The sequence below is a fragment of the Heloderma suspectum genome, chromosome 1 (assembly GCF_057233095.1).
Source record: "Heloderma suspectum isolate Gila_16-S chromosome 1, 16-S_ref, whole genome shotgun sequence".
Taxonomy (NCBI): Eukaryota; Metazoa; Chordata; class Lepidosauria; order Squamata; family Helodermatidae; genus Heloderma; species Heloderma suspectum.
This window is the reverse complement of record NC_139458.1, coordinates 416068097-416089344: the sequence shown is the minus strand read 5'-3', so window position 1 is coordinate 416089344 and position 21248 is coordinate 416068097. Positions and strand designations below refer to the sequence as shown.

Here is a 21248-nt window from a genome sequence, read left to right as displayed (position 1 = left end):
TTTCCCCTTAAATGTAAGCTGCATGCCTCCGCTAGGGTCTGCTGCACACTCTGTGCCTAAGTAAGATACCATTTCCTTAGCTCTGTATTTCAAGCTGTTTCCCCTCTGTCCTCAGGGCCACAACCTTAAACTGATTTGCCAAGTACTGAGCGTCTTACTTCTGAGTAAATAGATTTAGGATCGAGCTGCCTGCATTCTCAAGTATGGGTTTAAAATGGGTAGCACTGAATTATAAAGTAAAATTTGTAAATTCTGTATTGCTTTGCAAGGCAATTATGCATGTTAGCTGCTTTTTCTTACTCCAGAATGAGAGCGCGAGAGAGGAAATAACTGTCTGTGCCCAGTGGGTGAGGAAAAAACACATTGTTTGATGTCAGGACACTTGATGCAGTAACAGTCCATGGCTGCCAGTGCACATTATCAAGCTTGAAAGGATTTTACAGAGTTTTAAGAGAGATGTTATAGCTCTGATTGCGATGGGTGACTGGGCACATTTCCCTTCAGAGCCACACAGAAACAGCTGACATGGGTAGTTTTGTTTTTTTCTTGGATCGGCTCTCCTCGACTGTCTTGTTTCCATATACTGTGGTTGCCACCTTCTGGAAAAAGGAGAAGGAAGCCTCCATTCCCTACCAGTCCCATCACCTTGGCATTCGGGGGGGGGGGGGGCAGGGGCTTGCTTCTCTCTGCTTGCTACAAACGCAGTGCTTAACCCATGATCAAAAGCAGGCATGCAATCAGGTGCTCCTAACCTCCTCTATAGCATGAATTATTCCTCATCTGCCTTAACTATGGTTAATAGTAGCCAGTCCTCTTAACCTTCAGATCCTGATTTAAGTGAGAAAGCTGGGTGAGCATTAGCCATGGTTAACACTGATGTAACTCTAAACTGAGGTTAAGGTGGGGGGAGATTTGTGCTGTGGACCACATGATGCTGTGGACTCCTCCCAGTGTCTTACAAGTGCAGTCCTGTGGAAGTCTACTCAGAAGTCCCATTGAGTTCAATGGGGCTCACTCCCAGATACATGTGTATAGGGTTGCGGCCTTAGCCATGGTTAAAACATTTGAGAGCATTATGTTTTTGCACTGACCCAAGTGCGTGTTTGTAGAAGGCAAGGAGTAGTTTTTAAAGAGCACCTTTTCTGGTCTTCGGGGACTGTTTTCCTCCCATAAATCAGCATATGAACTTTGGATACCTACTAGTGAACTCTGGCAAATAAAGGGAAAAAGCTTTAGGAGTAATAAAAGCCAGACTTCTCATGGATCTAGGTTGTACAGATAGCTTATCAGAGAAAACTGAATTCATTCTCTGCAGTAGTACAGTATTTGTTGACTCAGCTGTGCTGCTGTTTGAAACAACAGTGATTTTACAGTGGACTCCACTGGTAAAGGTTAGCTGATAATTTCTGCTGAAATCCTCCCTCATGTTGATCTTTTCTTTTAAAAGGCTCCCTCCCTTCTTTTTTTAAAAATGCAAATATAACCTATTTTATATCCTTACATACATTTAGGGATTGTGCAATGTTTTGGTGCCTGCTAAGCAACACAGAATCCTAGAAACAGAGCATTATAGAACACTTGCGGTGGGGGAGTAGGGGGGACTTATGGATATGGTTGCTGCAGTATGAAACTGGAAGTTTGACCAGTTTAATTCAATCTGGAAATACACCTATTTAATCTGATTGATTCAGAAATGTACATATTTCTTTCTGTTCCTATGGATAGACTTTGGTCTTAGCAATTGGGCATTGCTGGTGATGGATTATGATTTCTGCCATAGAAGAACATGGCATTCAGGTCTGGATGAAGTGGGGCTTGCCTTGCATTTGAAAACAGATGAGAGAGACATTTTTAAAAGCCTCAAGACATTATTTCTTTGTTTGTTTGTTTACAATATTTATATACCACTCCACAGCAAGGATTTTGGAGCGGTGAACAACAGATAAAAGAACAAAACACAATATAAAACAATTAAAACATTTTAAAAGAAACAAATTATCTCCAGATATGTTGCGCTGCAGCTCCCAGCATTGCCAAGCCAGCATTTCTTTAAAGAAAAAAAAAGTCTCAAGGCAGCTTACAGTAGAATTGGATTGCATGTGGATGCATGTGAAAGAGACTGTGGTGCATCGAGCCTTGGGAAGATTCCCATAACAGAAACATGTCGCCTCCAGGGAAGTCAGCTGAACTATTTGTGACAGCGGGCACACTTGTAGTGGTGATCTTGCAGAAAGACCCATTGCCATCCGCATGATTTGGGAACAGCTCCCTGGGTTTTTTTTCAGCCTTCCTATCTGAGATACCACGGTCTGAAGCAAGGAGTTTATTCATGTGAAGCCAGGCCCGCTGTCAGCTCCTGGCACCTTCAGCCAGCAGCTGTAGGCTTACCTGGCAGTGGTGGGTGACAATTTAAACTTAAATTAAATTTAAATGAAATTAATTTCTCACAGTGCCCCAGGATAGTGCTGTGTTGGGGGCATCTTAGGCAGTTTCACTCACTTCCTCCTGCTACTGGGAAAGCCAGGTAAGCTGGGAGCCCACCACAGGGCATTCTGCCAGTGCCCCCCCCCAAAACCTGGAGCCAACCCTGTGTGAAGTGGGCACTTCAGTGGGGACACATGGCTCAGCTTCTGCCCCTTTCTTATTCCTCCACATTCAAGCCCTTCCTTTCAGCAGTCAACAGTGGCATTTCAGGCATACAAAAATAGGGCAAGGTGGAGGGGAACAGAAGAGAATTGCCCACTTTGAAGAAAATTGGTCATATTCTTGGGGATGTTATCATATTGCCATCCTGCTAACAACATGCTTGAGGAAGTCATGGTGATAGCACTGACGCTTTGGAGCGACTTTGCCACCACATCTTGGTAGGGGTATATCTAATTTTGCCCTTTCAAACCACGATGTGAACCAAAACTCAGTTATCCCTCAAAATTCACAGTTCTCCAAATTTTGCAGTGCAGTCAAAAAATACATATGGAACTGTAAAACTACATCTTTGTTAAAATAACATTTTAAAGTACTTTATACGAAGAAGATTGCTTGCAGTAAAATATGTACTTAACAAGCACATGTCTTAATCAGCAAGGTTCTGTGACTAGGCACTGAATTAATCTTAGAAATCAAAGACAATGCCTGCCTGATTGCCCTTACTTGTGGGTGCCTAAAAAAACCAGAAGATTTCTCTACCCATATAATACTGAAACAAGAAAAGGTGAATTCTGCAACTCATATGGAAATCAATCTGTTTGTCTCTGTGAACAAGGAGTATGTGGACATAGAGGCAGTATGGGAGGTGAGTGCACAGAGAAGCAGTGGTAGAGCCCCAGAGATCTTAATTCATTTATTCATTCATTAGTTTATTTTTATGCTACTATTCCACAAGACTGTGTTCCAAGTGGCTTGTAATATATCAGATGAACAACAGCAATGTCTTGGGAGCCTGTGACACACCGAGCTTTTTGTCGTTAGGTGGCTTGTCCAAATTACATTTTCTTATATTTACTAACTTGAAAGAGGACTTCCAAACTTGGATGCAAGCAGACTACAATGGGAAACAGAACTAAAAGTGAATGTCACACCTATTCTGTAGCATATGGCCTTAGCCACAATAAAGATCTATGCTTAATTTAAGACCTTTGTCTTATCCAGCAAAAACTTATCCTGAGGTCATATTGGACCCCAACCTCTTTTTGTGCACTATTGGAGGTGCGAATCCCCAGAAGCCCACTTAACACTGCCAAGTCACTATCACTTTGGAGGAAGAAATCATTTGTCGAGTGAATATAAGTCCTTCTCATTTGAAGGGGGTCCACAAGTTGAAACTTTCCACTAGGTATATACGAGTATTTCATTTTTGCTCGCAAAATATGCGAGCGTGCCCTGTTCAATGCCCCGAGCACCGAAATCTGTCAAAAATGTTTGCAGATTGTCAGACACATGCTCTTGTTCAATTTGTGCAACTTCCCCAGTTAGTTTTTGGGCAAATTTCCCCCTGCTGACTGAAAGCTCTGCTTTAGTCTAAGGGGGGAAAGTTGGGGAAATTTGCACAGATTTCATGTTCGATTGCTGCTTGATTTGCACATTTGCACAGACCGAGCCATGATCGCAACCCCAAAAAGGAACTGGGCATGAGTTGAGCAACGAGACAACATTTGGAGAATTGTGGCGATCTCGAACATTGCTCATTCTCCCATCCCTGCATTCCACCCAACCAAAAGGCATGGCTTTTGTGGGCATTTATAGTTGCAAAATGCGTAATTGTGCACCACTAGAGAAGCAAACCTAAACCACAGCATGAGAAATGGGTGGTGGAGATGCTGGAGCAGCCCCTTGGAACATTTGGCCTTTGTCAGATTGGGGCACCCAGATTAATTCAAAGGTGCATGAGGCAAGTTTCCGGAGTTATATATGGATTAGATACACTCTGGATCAGGGATGTAGAACCACTTTCAGCCTGAGGGTGGGCCATATTTGGACCCCAGACCTGAGGTTCTGCCCCGCTGCTCTAGGTTGTGCTTAAAGAAACTCTGTTCATATGGGTAAATGCTTGAGTACAAGTAAGGGCAAGATGGCTGTGATACATGCATTCTAATTATTTAGTAATCCACAATTCCCCATCTCTTTTTGTATGTTCACCTTCTTTCCCTTTCTGGGTATCCAAGACTGACTGAACGTTGGAGGGGAAAGGGGTCATTAAGAGGGGGCAACTGATTTTTTCATGACACTCGCCATGTATGAATTATATAGTTTATTGTTGACTTTTATGATTGGACCTAGTAATAACTGTATTTCAGGGTAGGATGGAGGGAGGAGGAGGAGGCAGGGAAGAGGAGACTGGGGAAAGGCCTATTTGTATAAAATGAAGAAACCCCTTTAGTAAAACCTTCTTCATTCATTATTAACAGAAAGCAATGCAACACATAATATGAACAATTACAAACATCAACATAGAGCAGATATGTCAATACATAGTATCAATATCAGTTAATCTCAGTATAACTAAAGTGCCCACATAATTCTATAGAAATAAACCAAACTAATCCAGTATCTTTAACCCAATCAGGAGAGAGGACAAAGCCTGATGCAGAATAAAATACAATGCATACAAGGCTAAATAGATCTCCATTCCACTCTAAGAAAACACTGTAGGGGTCTCCCAAACATTTGCCCCCAAACATTTACTGTGTTCCCCCCCCCACACACACACACACACCAAAAAACCCCTTCCAACAACTTTTCTAGGCTGAGAGAACTGAAAAATTGTGAATATGGATGCTGCCATTTTTCAAATCAGTCAGAACATTCTTCTCACAAAAAGTTCAAATTTAGTCTAATGAAATGGCACTTTCTGTCCTTTTCTTAAAAACAACAAAAAAGTAGCAATGACTCTTAGTTTTCCTATTGTTTTCTCTTTCAGTTGAAAAGTGTGTTTAACATGACAGCAAAGGAAGGAAGAAAAAGATCTGTTAGTGCCCTGGTGGTTGTTGGGAATGGAAAAGGGACTGCTGGTAAGTGAATTTGCTCCGGGGGGGTAGGAGTTAGAACCAGAGGGTGAAGATTGCAAGGAAGCAGGTCTGGGTGAAACATTCAGAGAAACGTCCAAATGATAAGAACTGTTTAACGGTGAAAAAGACTGCTGTGGGACATGGTGACCTTTCCTTTGCTTGGAGGTATTTAAACAGAGGCTGGACAGCCAACTGTGAGGGATGCAGCAGTTTCAAGATTCCTACATTTTGAGCAGGGGGCTGAAGTAGATAAGGGGTGAGCAGAAGGTAGATCTCCAGATGAGTTTGATTTCAACTCCCAGAACCCCCTACCAGCATTGCCAGGGGTCAGGAATGCTGGGAGCTGAAGTCCAAAACATCTGGAGATCTCCGTTTGGCCCTGGACTAGATTACCTCTAAGATTCCTTCCAACTCTAAATTGCTGTGATTCTACGTATTCTTAGGGAGCAGCTGGACACAGATTTCTCACCTTAATACCAAAGACCTGCTGTAGCGTCACAGAACTTTGTTTGCAATATGGGGGTAATAGTGTTGACCTACATTGCTGTAAGGCTTACTAAGACAGCGGGTGGGTTCGCATGTAACGAGAAGCCACTATGGGGGAAGCCCCCGGGGCTTTTCATCGCCTTTTTGAATATTCAGGCCCCGGCGGGGGCACATCGTAGCTTGTTGTTACGTGCAAACCCATGGGCTGTTTTAGGGTTGCTGGTGGCTTGTCAAGCACCCCAACAACCCACCCTCACCAGGTTCGTACATAACGACAAACAGCTTGAATATTCAAAATGGCAGCCACCACAGCAACGAAAAAACCCATGGGGAAATTCCCCCATAGTGACTTCTTATTAGGTGCAAACCCAGCCACTCTCTGTTAAATGCTTTGAACACTGGAGATGTAAATGCTGTGTTGTTATTTGGTAGGCCCTGTCCCCTCCAGAGGCTTCCCTAGCCTCTGCTGATCTCTTATTCTAGCCAGCGTGGTCCCAGTCCAGTTTTCGACCCTTCTGCAAGCCATTAGGGCATGTGCACCAGTCCTGTTAGCCCAGCTTTCCACACATGGAAGGGCTGATGATGGGGAAAGGGAGTTGGAGGCAGGGAACATCCACATGCAAAGCATGTGCAGCATGTGCAGAACAGTCACGGAGGGGCTGCTAATGTTGACTGGATCAGGCCCTGTGTTTTTTAATGTTGCAATGCATATGTAGGTGTGCAAGTTTTTAAAGTAATTTCTATGGGTTTATTGTCTGACGTTAGCCATTTTTAACAGTGTTGAATATGCACATGTTCCATATTTTTAAAATAGCCATCAAGAACAGCCTTCCCCAACGTGGGGCCCTCCAGGTGAGTTGGCTGGCTGGGGGAGGCTGGGCGTTGTAGTCCAACTCACCTGGAGGCCCCCAGGTTGGGGAAGGCTGGCCTAGAAAGAGGGCAGTCAGGTGGCTATTACTGTGTGCAAGGTGCTGTAAAGCAGGAGCGTGGGCCAAATGGCTGGTGTGTCTGATCTGGTTCCCAAGACCCCATACTGAGGTTCTCAATGAGTGGATGTGTTGCAGTAGTGTGGCAGGTGCACTTGAGTGGGAGCCCACAGCGTTAAGCGTCTGTGCTGCCATGGCCCCCTCACCACTGAAGACAGGCTTCTGGAGGGAAGGTGGAGATTCACCCAGGGCCTGCACTGATGCTGCCGCCCTGCACCAGCTGAATGATGCCTTTGTGCCTGTTGAATGGGCTTGCCTCACAGCTGACTTCAGCTCACAGCAAGGGTGGTGGAGGTGCTGGGTAAGAAGACACTGGGGCATTTTGCACCACGTCCACGTAATTGCACTCTATTAAAATCCCCACTTCTTACATAAGGATGCACTGAAAGGGGATAAAAAGGGACCCTTTGACAGCTCTCATTGTGACTGTATCAGACCGGATGACACTGTTAAGGAGTAACTGATCTGGTTACTTGTTCTTAAGTATGCTCTGTGCTTGTTTTTCCAGGAATACTCCTTTTTTTCCAGGAATTCTTGAGCTTCCATCCCAACTGCATGTTTGATTCCTTTAGTTGTGTCTCCATCTGGTCTTAGTCCTTTGTGCTTACTGTTGCCTGGTTTCGGTCTGTACGGGCCATAGCAGCTGAGTGTGTCATCTGGTCTCTTGCCTTCCATATTTCGAGTTCAAGTTATTTTAGATGTCCATTACCCAAGGGATAGAAGAGGGAGGTTCTCTACAAGGACGGAAATAGAAAGAGGAACACAGCATTGCCTAAAGCTGGGAAAGACCAAGGAAGCAGCAAAGAGAGATGCATTTGCCCCTACGTGCAAGACTGATTCTTGTCCTCTGACTCGAAAGGACACTTTGGCTTTTGTGACACGCAAAGTTTGACTAGCCCTGTTTGAAACGTTTGCTGATAAGGTGGCTTTTTCTTCACTGTCAGCAATTTACTTGGAAATACTTTTAAGTTAGCAAGGAAAGGCACATCTCTTGCAGCTGGAATGTAACACAACTTCCTAGACTCTGCATCAGACACCAATTTATTTTTCTTCAGCGTAAAAATCTAATACCATTGCTGAGATTAGAACACAGCCAGAAAGCCAACACCATGAGCTGAAATCTCAGGGTATGTTCTAATATAGGTTTCTTTGCCTTTAATTACTCTGTGGTTGCCGACTGCACTCTGTTAGATGAAAACAAGACCTTGTGCCATTTAGACTTTTGTTGAACAGAAAGTGGTCTTTGGATTAATAAAGGAGCACATTTAGTGATCCTTCCTTTTGTGGAAAACTGGCAAGTCTTTCCATGGAGAGAAGGGAGAGGTACAGGAATTTCACATGTGCCTTCTACTTCCTTTGGGTACATCTGCAGTTTTGACAGCAGTAGCAACATTGGCGGAAACCAAGCTGAATATGGAAGAACACCTCAGTACTACACTTGCAAATGGTGTAGGTGAGCGGAGACACGGAGATATAAGGAGGGCTCCTTTTTTGCCAGGTTTGCAAGTTTCCATTTGTGGCCTTTGTGTACTAACTGATCTGCTTGCATCCATCAGGTTTTGCGTTGGGGAAAGCATCTGACAGGATGATTGCATTAAGAAAAGTATGTAGTCTGAAAAGTAAACATAATCTATTGTAATTAGTCTGGGAGTCCTTACCTGATTTTGATACATAAAATGTACAGTTTTGTGGTTCTCTCTTTGTGTGAGAACATTTTTTCCTTTTAAGCCCCCCCTTTTTTAAAAAAAGGCTTTGTGAAAAGAATTGTAGATTGCCAGTCAATTCATCTAGTGCTCAGATGTTTCAGCTAAATATAGTGTTTTATTTTCAAAATCATAATTGCCTTCTACTCTCTCTTGGGAGTTCTTGGCCTGAAACACCACATTTTCCTTCAGTTCAAACCTGATGTTCCAGTTCCCCCACTGAAATAATGTTGATCAAATAAGTCTAATTGTCTATTGTTGCTGGATTTAGCCAGGCGCTGTGAATAGCCCTCACCTGGTCACCTGTGGTGAGGAGAGCATTGTATGTAGATGACCACAGGGAGGAGCCATGGCTCGTGCTTTGCATGCAGAAGGATCAGAGGTTCAGTCTCCAGGAAGGAGTGGAAAAACAGCTGCCTGAAACCCTGGAAAACAGCAGCCTATCAGTGTCAACAATACAGGGCTAGGTGGACTCCGCATAAGGCAACTTCCTGTGTTTCGCTCAAGAAAGCCCTACAAAACCTGTTTCTTAATGCCTAACATAGCATGTGTGGCAGACATGCTGGTAACTTTTCTTAAACATACTTAGGTGGTACTTCATAATGTCATTTTTATCCCTTTTTAATTTAGTGAGCTAATTTGATTTCAGTGCAATACATAATTTGCAGAATGGTTTTCTATCAATGCTTCTTCTTCTATGTAATTTGATTTAGCTGTAAAATCGAAATAGTATATTTATGTAATCATTTCTTAATAAAAAAATAATTTTCCTGTCCTTTACCCCCAGGCAAAGAACAGAGCTATTCAGTATTTGCACTATATTGAAAGATATGAAGATCACACAAGTAAGTGTTAGAATTTTAGACTCTTTTCTTTAAAAGCTGGTTATATTACTACTCCATATATTAATTCATTTCTCATTCCTTCAGGCTGTGCATCCTTCACGTCCAAAAATTTGGATCGACATGAGAAATTGACCCAGTTCAGACGTAACGGGAAACCATGGTTTTCTGCTACATGAATGACCACTCCCTCTTTCACACCTGTGAGAAGCAGATTAGAAGCTTCTGATTTTAAACTAACCACAGTTCCCCATGACAACCAAACTTGGAGTACTGAAGTTTGCTTAAACTATGTACAGGCCAGAAACCAAAATGCAGTTTCCAATCCTGGCTTGTTTTCAAACCATCATTTAAACAAATCACAGTTCCATGAGTTCAGATGTCACTAGGAAATATAGTTAGTTTAAAATTGAAAGAAAAAGCTTCTGATCTCACAAATGTGAAAGAGGAGGAAGGCGAAGTTTGCAAGCCCGAGACTCATCACTGCTCATTTGCATACCATGTTTTCCTGTTGTGTCTGAACTGGACCATTGGAACCCCTTGCCAATTATTTTATAAAAGCCAATTGTCGTTGCTGAGGGTTGGTTCACACATGCATGTCCATTTGCTTATTATGTTTATATCCTGCTGTTCTCCCATGATGGAATTCAGTCAATTATAACTTAAATTGAAGAGCAAAATAAATCTGAGAGACCCAATGTCAAAAACATGTTAAAGCTATGTATCAATTTTGATCATCACCTATACAGTCTATTAGCTCATTATTCACAATTTGTAATCAGATCTTATCTGCAGCCATTGCAAATAATCCTTTATCAGTCACCATCCTATTAGTGTCATTTGACAACAAAACCACAAAAAACAATCTATTTAAATAGTGCTGGCCATCCGTCCATTTTAAACAGGCACACCCCCAAATAGTACCTCTCGTGGGACTTTGCTTGGTACTTGATAGCTGCCTGCTGCCTGTGTGATTGAGCCATCTCAGATAAAAGATGACAGATAGCATTTTCATATCACCTTAGACAGAGGTAACGGTGGGAGAGAAGGCCGCCTTGGTTGTGGCACCCCGTTTATGGAACTCTCTCTCCTGGTGCCTGCAGTAATGTCCTTTAGACTCCAAGCAAGACCTTTATATTTTCCCAGGCCTTTTAACCTGATATATTTGTGCTGGTTTATTATTAATAACAATAATAATAATAATAATAATAATAATAATAATTCTGCTCTTTTATTGATTCAGAGGCACAGTGGCTGCAAACTGGAGGACACTTACTATATTTTAGCTTATTTAAAAAAAATGAAATGCATATATCACTATGTATAAGCCGCTTTTCGAAAGGTTTCAAAGTGGTGTATGGTAACAAGTGAAAATGCATCTAGCTCCTACTCTGAAGTACTTTCCATGTAGGAAATTTATAATGTGTAAGTCATAAGTGTGCTTAAGTTATATTGAAATTGGTGGGTTTTCAGCGTGCTTAATTTTTTCTAGGTACACCTAGTGATGATTGAGCTCAAAGTATCCTATTTAACACCTATGTTCTATTTTTTCCTCCTAGTTTATCACGATATTGCAACCTATTTTAAGAAAACTACTCTGCGAATGAAGAAGCAAAACAGGGGTAGGTAAAAGATGTAACTGATGTAGAATTTTGAAGTATTCTCTTCCAAATCAATGTGGCCAGTATTCTTAACATCATATTCCATGTAATGTGAAATGGAGTGCTAATATTCAAATTCATTTCATCTGGATTGCAGTTCAACATGCACAGCTAAGCAGATTTAACTTCCCATTAAGTTAAATGGGCAGAAGTCCACACTGAATGCACTGAACTTCGATCAGTCTTCTGCAGTTGCAAATTGACAAATGGATGAATTCCCATTTATGAACGTAAGAAGAGCCCTACTGGATCAGATGAAGGGTCCATCTAGTTCAGCATTCTGTTCACACAGTGGTCAACCAACTACCCACGAGAAGCCCCACAAACAGAACATAAGTGCAACAGCACCCTCCTGCCCATGTTCCCCAGCAGCTGGTGTATATAGGCATACTGCCTCTGGTACTGGAGGTAGTACATAGCCATCAGGACTAATAGCCACTGATAGCCTTCTCCCCCATGAATTTGTCCAATCCCCTTTGAAAGCCATCCAAATTGGTGGCCATCACTACCTCTTGTGGAACTGAATTCCATAGTTTAACTATGCACTGTGTGAAGAAGTCCTTTGTTTCATCTGTCCTGAATCTCCCACTAATGAGCTTCATGGGATATCCCCAGCTTCTAGTGTTATGAGAGAGGGAGAAAAATGTCTCCTTATCCACTTTCTCCACACCACTCATAATTTTGTACACCTCTGTCATGTCTTGCCTCTTTTCTAAGCTGAACAGTCCTAGATGTTGTGACCTTTCCTCATAGGGGAGTTGCACCAGCCCCTTGATCGTTTTAGTTGCCCTTTTCTGCACTTTTTGCAACTCTACAATATCGTTTCTTAGGTGCTATGACCAGAACGGTACACAGTATCCCATGTGTGGCCACACCTTAGATTTGTATAAGAGGAGTATTGATGGGGCACTGGTGGAAGTGGTGGTGTACATCAGTATAGGTAGTATTACTGATGTCAGGGGCATTGTTCGGTAGGCTGAGCACACCGTGCAGTGAGGTGCATATCATCCACTGAGGCCCCTTGAGCACCCAGTTAATAATGGTGAAGGGTGATTCAGAAGAAGGAAAGATGGGAGGGCACCAAATGCAAGAATGTGAAGAATCAACTTGAGCAATGTACCAAGGACAGTCTGTTGGCCTGGTTCATCTCAAGTCTGTATACTCTTCCTTGGGGGCAACTGATTTAGCTCTTTCAGAAAATGACCCAAAATATCTTCCACACCTTCTCAAAAGGAGGAGGGTCACACAGGTGGATAGCCACACAGAGCTTACCTGTTTGACATTGATTGTGAAGGTAACACACCAGTAACACACACACTCTCCTGACATAATGAAACAGTATGCAAAATCTGGCATATGGGAGGAGGGAATCCCTTTAATGCAGCAGTAATACTTTGAAAAGACTGCAGAAAACCTTGCAGTAGCCAAAGATGTTCCTATTTTCAAGGCTGTATATACATCGCGATTTTGTGGGAGAGTAAAGGAAAATGCAGACTGTGGCATTGGCTGAAGAATCCAGCTTCCTGAGTCTGTTTTCTTTCTTTTTCTTTTGATAAAACGAAGCAAGATTCTAACCCTAGACAGTGAAGACAGATTTGAAAGCATGTGAGCACTGCCTGCAGAAATCTCAGAATCGAGAGAGGCGGTAAACCAGCTTTTCAGTGGTTGGGGTGGGCAGATTGCAACGCCCATGCTCTTACCCGTGACTAGCAAAAGAAGAATAAATCATGCAAAATAAGAGAATATGCAGATTGTTCAATTTGCATTATTTATACAGGCTACAGAGTTCTGGTTTTCTTGGCACAAAATTTGGATTGCCTGGGTGAGGGTTTTTCACTTCTTAAGTAAAGAGGACATTGAGTTCTACCATCTTCAGGGTTAAATGCAAAAGGAGCTAGCAAAACTGAGCTATGCTTGAACAGGTTGGGTTTTAAGAGAGACTGCAAGTCCCCTTTCTTCCCAGAATATTATATTGGTTTTTGATGCAGAGTTACCATCTTTTACTCTTTAAATGAAAATATTTTACTAGGGCTTTTACTTAGAATGAAATTGTCCTCTTAAGTTGCCCAACGAACACTTGCTTCATGTGACTCAGGCCTATAAATCTTCTAAAAACCCAAGTGTGATCTAATGCATTTTTATTTAAAAGCCATTAAGACAGCTCTTTGAGATTATTCCAATCTGCAGTGCAAGCTTGGCACTCGGCAAATGGAGGAAAGGAAATCTATTAGCAGGCCACAAGATTTGCCGTGCTAATATTTCCCCTTTCTACCCCCCCTAATTGAAAAACAAGTGATGGCCATCTCAAGCCATTTGTTCTGCCATTTTGAGAAAGTATCGATTTCATGCTTGGAGACAGAATCAGGTTTTCGACATAATTACGTCTGACTGATCTCCAAAAAGGCTATTTATCAAGAGTTTCATTTGGTAGCAGCCCCCGATATGCCACGTTGGAAGCGCCAGTTTTCCCGCCTCAACTCCAACCCTGAATTTCTGCAGGTTATTTCTAACAGATGGGTGTCATTCAGTTTGCATGGGAAACAATCATCCGCTGTCCCGGATTTCTTTGAGATGTGAACTGAGTGAAAACGTTGCCCCCACCCAGAGATGGAAATGTGGTTAGAGGTTCCAGGAAGATCTTCTTTCCATGCCACCAGAGACAGATAATAGTGGCTTCAGGGCACCATTTTTATTTGTTTGTTTGTTTGTTTGTTTGTTTGTTAAATTTATTAATCGCCCATCTCGCTGGTCACCCAGCCACTTTGGGCGATGTACAAAATATATAATAAAACAGTTTAAAACAATAAAAACACCATGAACCATTTTGTGCAGATTGAGGCTTCTCTGTTTTGTGCTCCCTTCCCCAGCACAGGGCGAGCTCCCCCACCCCAAGAGCTGTGTCCACCCTTTCCTCTGAGGGGTGTGTAACATAATTCACATCTGCATGTTATGAAAGTGGATCCATGCAGCCTTCGGCAAGTTCAAGAGGCATGAAAGTGGCCTTTCGATGCTTCAGCACCTGCTTAGCTTCCACTCTGGCCTGCTTTTGCCATTTTGCTCTTGATGCTTTTGCAGTGCCATGGTAAAGGTGGGCTAAGTTGGGCACTTGTCAAAGGTTTTTGCCCCTTCAACTTAGGGAGACTCAGCCGCAGCATTCTTAAAAAGAGTACTGACTGAAGCATTCATGAAATGGAGGAAGCAAGTGGGTGGCCAGCAACAAAATTTAGCCGTGTGGAGTACTCTTATAACGGAAACACCATTCCATTCCTCCTCCCAAATCACCACCACCACCACCAAACAGCGGGTCAGCATTCTGTGCCTACTGAACATGCTCAGTCCCCATAGGGCTGTTTTTTTAGGGGGAGTGGGGATGTCCCTTTAAGTATTTTGTACTTCTGCAAATGCTGAGGTTCCTCCAAGCATGCTGACGCCTCCCTCTTGTACAAGGGCGGCGCCATTTTTGCACTTCACTAATCACGATCGCCAATGGTATTTACAAGGATGTGTTACAGTTTGGTTTTCCATTCATTCATTGATTACATTTCTGTACCACCCAATAGCCAAAGGTCTCTGGGCGGTTCACAGCATGATAGAACATAATATAAAACATTTAACATTTAAAAATGTAAAACAGCTTAAAAGCAAGTTTAAAACAATTCACAATAAAACTACCAGGTCCTGATGAAAAAACTAAAATGCCCCATCATATGCTGTCAAACACTTGGGAGTAGAGAAAAGTCTTGACCTGGCACCAGAAAGATGACAGTGTTAGTGCCAAGCAGACAGCAGTGGGGAGAGCATTTCACAATCAGGGAGCTACCGGCGAGAAGGCCCTTCTCCTTGTTGCTATCCTCTGAACCTCACTCGGAGGAGGGCCTCAGATGTTGATTGTAGTGCATGGTTAGGTATTGCAGTCTCACACTGTGTGAGGCTTTATAGGTCAAGACCTTAAATTGGGCTCAGAATGACCTTGAATTGGGCTTGCAAATGTACAGACAGCCAGTGCATCGGGCCAGAATCTTTTTTATATGCTCAGACCTTCTGGTCCCCACTATCAGTCTGTTTTGGTTTTTGTTGCTGATTCAGTGGCTGAAGGAGAAACTGAGCATCATGAATGATGTTTTATTCTACCCTGCTCTTCCTTTGGTAATCTCAGGGCAGTTTGTATATATAAATCTTTGCAATCTCTCATTCAGGACACTTTGACAACACTACAGCATCAGATGCGGCTGGACCATTCAGTCCTGTATGATTGTGGGATTCCTGTTCCTCTGCCTTGAGAAGCAGTCTTCATACTGCCACTATTATGGTGCCTAGCCCACACTATATGAATGTTAAATAGCAATAGCGTTCTAGAAAATAGAGCATCAGTTGTCTCGCTCTGATGGCTTTAAAGTGACCAGGAAGCTCCTTTCGTTGCAAAGGATGGAAATGAGTAGCCAAAGGACCCAGGTCTAATGGCAGTCCCTGCAGCCTGCCCCTTTATGGGTACCACTTGGACCGTTTTTGCAGAATACGAGAGCTTTGAGCAAGTGGCGTATCTAAACGGCAAAAGAAAGCAACGATGGGGTTTGCTTAGCAACAGAGCAGTGACCAATCCTTTCAAGACGAGGCAGCCTTGTTTGCGTAACAAGCACGTACCTCTCTCTCTGTCTCTCTCTCACACACACACACACCCCTCCAGAAATGTGTGTGCCATTCAAATCCTGCCCCTTTTGCAGTGATTTCATAGCAAGTGTTCCTTTTAGCTTCCTGAAAGCACTGTGACCCTTCTTAGTCATACTTCCAAGAGTCTCAAGCACGGCTGTTGTTCTATTCAGGTTCTTACGGAGAACAGCTTAATGGGGGGCGGGGGGAGTTTCTACCAGAGCACAGTTATTTCAAAAGGGCAAAGCTCCCTTTGGATTTGTGGCTGATAGCTTTAAGTAGTGCCCTTCATCAGGGATCTGTAAAACCTCACTGTGAATCTCAAGTTCTGCCATTGGTATAAATTGCATGGAGAGGGGAGAGATAGTTCCATGCATTTCATCTCCATCCTTGGCAATATTTGCGTGGGATTTCTCCCAAATCTGGGATCTTTCAGCATAGCATCCTACATCCCTTTGAATAACAATCTAACTCAAAGGCACCAAGGTGCACCATTGCCTTCTGGAGGGCAAGAAATACGTTCTGGAGGCATGAATTCAAACTGGAACAGGCATTAAGGAAGAGTAGATAAGTTCTCAGCTCTTCTTTTTTCCTATGTCAGATCTGTTCAGCATTACAGCGCAGGGGCTGCATTCATGTCTGACATCTGTTAGATCCTCTGAATTGCAGGAAGGGAACTTTACAAACCATCTGGGGATTGGTTTGGTATGACCTCAGGTTGTAAATTAAGGGTGCTTTAGGGCGCAATCCCATGCATGTTTAGACAGGAAAAGGTCCTACAACTCCCAGCATCCCCCAGCCAACGTGGGACTTTTTTCTGTCTAAACATGCATAGGATTGTGCCTTTACTTGCTGATGATATGGTCAGTAGTTTGAATACTTGCACAGAAGAGTAGCATTAGAGAAGCTTTTGAAGTGTGTGCGTGCATGTGTGTGTGTGTGTGTGTGTGTGTAATATATATAAGGGGCAGTATGCAGCGCTGGCAGCAGCCACCCCTAGCGCAACAGGTGAAGAACGTGGTCTCGGGGTGGGGGCCTCTACCCTAGGGCAAACCCACCCCTTTGATCACCCCTCTCCACTGGGTAATCCCTCCCTTCACTTCCGCTGCCACCATTCAGCTACACCCCTTTATCTAACGCAAGCTTTCTTTCCTAAGATAGTAGTTCCTTAAGCAACTGGAAACTAGCAGAAGCAGTCATGGACATGGGCCATGGGAGAAGGACTAAGCACAGTTTCCCCACCCCTGGTGTAAAGCATCTTTGCAGGTGGGAATAGTCGAAGGACCTGGCAGATAAGGAGGAGTAGGGAGTGCTTAGCTGGACCTTGAGGCTGGACAAGTAGATAGGAGGTTGAGTGGGCAGAACTGGGCATGGAGTTATGAGCACTGCAGATTTGGCATGTGGGACACCAGCTGTCTCTGTGCAGGTGCGCATTCGAATCACTACCCTGGTGGCTAGAAGTTAATTAAAATATTACTTCACAGTCTCTTAGTTCAGAAGGTTTCTGATTTTTAAAAAACCTCTTTGTCAGCAACTAGATAACTTAGGAAGTTGCCTTATGCTAATTCGGACTCCTTGTCCACCCGGCCTGCAACCTGATGCCTTCCAGATGTTTTGGACTATAGCACCCATAATCCCTGACCATTGGCCATGCTGGCTGGGGCTAATGGGAGTTGTAGTCCCAAACATCTGGAAGGCACCAGGATTGCCTACCGCCTGATCTGGCCCAAATATTGCATCTCTGACTGGCAGCCTCTCTCCTGGATCTCTGTCTGAGATGTCTTTCCTATCCCTTGCTTCCTGAACCTTTGAAACGGAGGTGCCAGGGACTGAACCCCAGACCTCCTGCATGCAAAGTATGGCCTCTACCACAGTGTCATGAACTCTCCCAAAACTGGTTTTACAGAAGGCACTTTGAAGAAGGTATGGAAGGTGGTGAGCCAGGCCTTTCATCCCCCAAAGGGGTCCCCCAATCATTGCCAGTGCCACCACTCCCCCCACTCTTCTATTGCTTCTTCAGCCAGCCAATACTTCCCATGGGGACTGATCTTGCCCCAGGGCCTCCAGTTGCTGATCTCTATTCTAGAGTAGCCTTATTAGAATAGTTGTAGGAGCAAATACCCTCACTGGCTTCAAGACAGCTGAATTAATGTAATAAGGATACTTAATTGTTATCTGGTGTCTCAAGTGACCCATCCTCGACAGGTGGGACACCCCTCATGCAAGGTATTCATCAAATATTGGAGCCTTTGACAAAGCTGTGCCTATTCAGTGCTCAGGTGTAGGCACCGCTAAACAGTCCAAAATTGCTTTCCCTGAGATTTGTAGTGTATTATTCCATGCTAATAGCAATTGCTTACAATAATGAGTTTACTAAATTCCTTTTTAACACAAATCAACTACTTTTCCCAGGATATGGTCTCCACTGTCACCGAGCTATCATTACCATCTGCAAACTGATTGGGATTAAAGACATGTACGCCAAGCGTTATGGGTCCAGGAATTTACTGAATCTCACTAAAGCCCTCTTCAGGGGATTATCAAATCAGGTAAAACATAGAGTGGGTGATTTAAGACTTGTTTACTGGTACATGAGATTTGGTTTTATCCAACGATCCATACTTTTAGTTACTTTACATTTTGTAAATGTACATTCTGCCAAAATGGGGGGGGGGGGAATGTTAAAATATTTTTTAAAATCCACACCATAAAATAAAAGACAGTTTCTTGATTAGGAGGAAGAGGAAAGCAATATAAACACAATGCTTCCAGTCTCTTAACCATATTTAAGGTATCATGAATGGGCTGTGAGATTATGCATCTCTTCCATCCAGATTCACCCAACCTTCCCATCACTGGCTATAACCGTGGTTCAAAAGTACATTAACCATAGTTAAAACCCAGGCTTTGAACCTGGCTTCCAAAGCCTGGTTAACAGCAAATATTAATTAGCATGAATCATGTTTAAGGTTGATACCAGTCGAAGCCATAACAGTGAGAATGTCTGCGCTGGAGAATAGGGTGGTGCACTGCTTCGGTCTGAATCCGAAGCAGATCGGGGTGATTCTGGAGCAGGTCAGGATCGGGCCTAAGCAGTCCAAAGCGGGTCGGATCGATCCGAAGCGCTTTGGACTGCTTCGGCCCAGTCCGGACAGCCACACACCCAACTGCACGAGCCCCCTGCTCCTTACTGGACCCGTGGGGAGCACCCGCAACTGTCACCATCTTCAAGGGAGTTGCCATTTTCTTTTAAAATGGCGACTCTTCTTCTTCCGGTAACTAAATGTTGTGTAGATTGCAGCTGTAAAGGGGCCATCTACACAACATTACAAGTATGTTGTAATCCAGCTCTGTTTGTCCATCTAGCCCAAGGGTGAGCAACTTCAGGGGGGTCCAGGGGCTGCAGAATCTGTGGGGGCGGAGGGTCAGCAGCTGGTTGCTAAAATTAGGTGGCAAACCACAACAGCTCATAGTGGTTCTCAAGCTAAATTTGACCCTTTTAGCGCTCCATAGCCCCTATGGTCTGTTGTAAATATAAATAGAACCTGGAACCTTCTGCATGCAAAGCAGGTACTCTGCCACGGAGCTATGGGCCCTCCCTCCCTTTCTAATCCAACGGCATTTAAAGAAGCCATAAAGTAGATCAAGTATAAGCTTGCTTATATTTCCCCGTTTTCCTCAACGTGGCTCTGCATAGCCGGCATATGGAATGGATTGTTTGCTTTCATCATCAGTATTCCTAACATGCCTGAGAAACAGGCTAATCTTCATCTGACCTACTATCCAGTTTGTATTCGAGGAGTCTTGTGATGGTGGGAAGGGTGTCGTATCGTTTCTGCTAGGGCTGTGCAGGGACCCCCCAACCCACTTCAGAGGCCAGTTTGGCGCTTCTGAATCAGCCCTGACCTTTGACCTGATTCAGACCCATTCCGGCCCTCTTCAGACTCCAGAGCCAAAGTGGGATTCAGACATCTGAATGGGGCAGAGGGGGGGCAACCATGTGAGTCCCTTGCTCCTTATCTGGACCCATGGGGAGCGCCCACAGCTGTCACCATGGGAGTTGCCATTTTCTTTTACAATGGCAACTCTGCTTCTTCTGGTAATTAAATGTTGCATCATTTGCAGCTGTAAATGAGCCATCTACGCAACATTACAGGCATAAATGGGCCATTTACGCTATTAATGTCTCCCATCTCATTATTCTGTGCTGTTCTACCATCCCCTCAAAGTCATGGGACTTGAAAAACCAAAATGCGATTATTTTGAGTTTCTTTGCTTACTCTCAGGGTTCGTAGCACTTGCTCATTTTTAAGTTTACCCTTGCATCCGTGAGGACTAGCAACATGTATTATATCTGTCTGTTGTTAAGTATTTTATATTTATTGCAGTAATGCATTTTATCTTGGACACTGCCTTAAAGGTGGCCTAAAATATTTAAAATAAATAAACACATTTTAAAACCTGGGATTATCACAGTTTTAGCTGGTGCCTACTCTACAAAAGTGTTCTGTGAGTCATAAAAAAGATGTTTAGAAAAATGACATCTCTGTCTTGCCATTTGTTCTAAAGCCTGGAGCTGAGTGTGGAAGGTGGGCTTGAAATAAGATAAACTGGATTTCTTGTGGCTTAGAACCCTCTCCCTTTCCTTTCCCAAACAGGAAACTCACCAAGACTTAGCAAATAAGAAAAGGCTCTACGTAGTAGAATTTCGCGAGGAATGTGGCCCATATCCCATCATCATTGCAAAGCCCCATGGGACGCTCAGAGAAGATCCTGAGCCTGTGGATGAAGTTCCTGATGTCAAACTGGAGTGGAATGAAGTGAAGGCAGCACAAGGAATGAAGAAGGCTGCCTGGGCACATGTCAAAAGAGCTGTTTGGTAGTCTGGCTCAGTATTTAGATGTACAGTACCAAGGAAGATCCAGCATAATCACATGATACCGAAATATTTAAGTGAAGCAGGTGAAGATCCTACTGATGTTTGCAGCCATTGTAACTTTAGGGGCTCAAAACAACTTGGCCATCTGTCTTCAGCTGACAATTCTGTTCTGAATGCAAGTGGCTGATGTTGCCACAGGCTGCGAAGTGGAAATTGTTTTCTTTCACAAATCCGTCTACTCTGTTGCTGTTGGGGGAATCTCTAATCAGCAGGTCTTTTTCACAAATAACTTGGGGAAACTATCAAGCAATGTGGCAGAAATAAAGTTGTAATCTGATGTTGTTTTGCCTAGCTTCCTTTTGTATAGGTTCGTGTTTGAAACTCCTTCTTACGATCGCCAAGAAAGGGGTTTGCTTGCATGGCAAACTGACTTTAGTTAGCACTTGGCCAGGCTTATGCCAGAAGGCACATTCACATGGTTAATATGCAAGGGAGAAAATAATGTATGAATATAGCTGGAAGAGATACGTGGGAGGACCA

The 21248-nt window shown here is 43.5% G+C and overlaps 1 protein-coding gene across 1 annotated transcript in view; it reads left to right on the top strand.

Moving 5' to 3' along the window:
• The window catches only part of MRPS5 (mitochondrial ribosomal protein S5), a 62337-nt gene extending 41292 nt beyond the window's left edge, over positions 1-21045 (top strand). The window contains exons 6-11 of the mRNA XM_084829089.1: positions 5417-5507; positions 8533-8579; positions 9467-9524; positions 11081-11143; positions 18242-18378; positions 20488-21045. Coding sequence (XP_084685215.1) covers positions 5417-5507; positions 8533-8579; positions 9467-9524; positions 11081-11143; positions 18242-18378; positions 20488-20712 — 621 coding nt within the window. The 3' untranslated portion in view covers positions 20713-21045. The remainder of the gene's footprint in view (positions 1-5416; positions 5508-8532; positions 8580-9466; positions 9525-11080; positions 11144-18241; positions 18379-20487) is intronic.
• Positions 21046-21248: the final 203 nt, after the last annotated feature.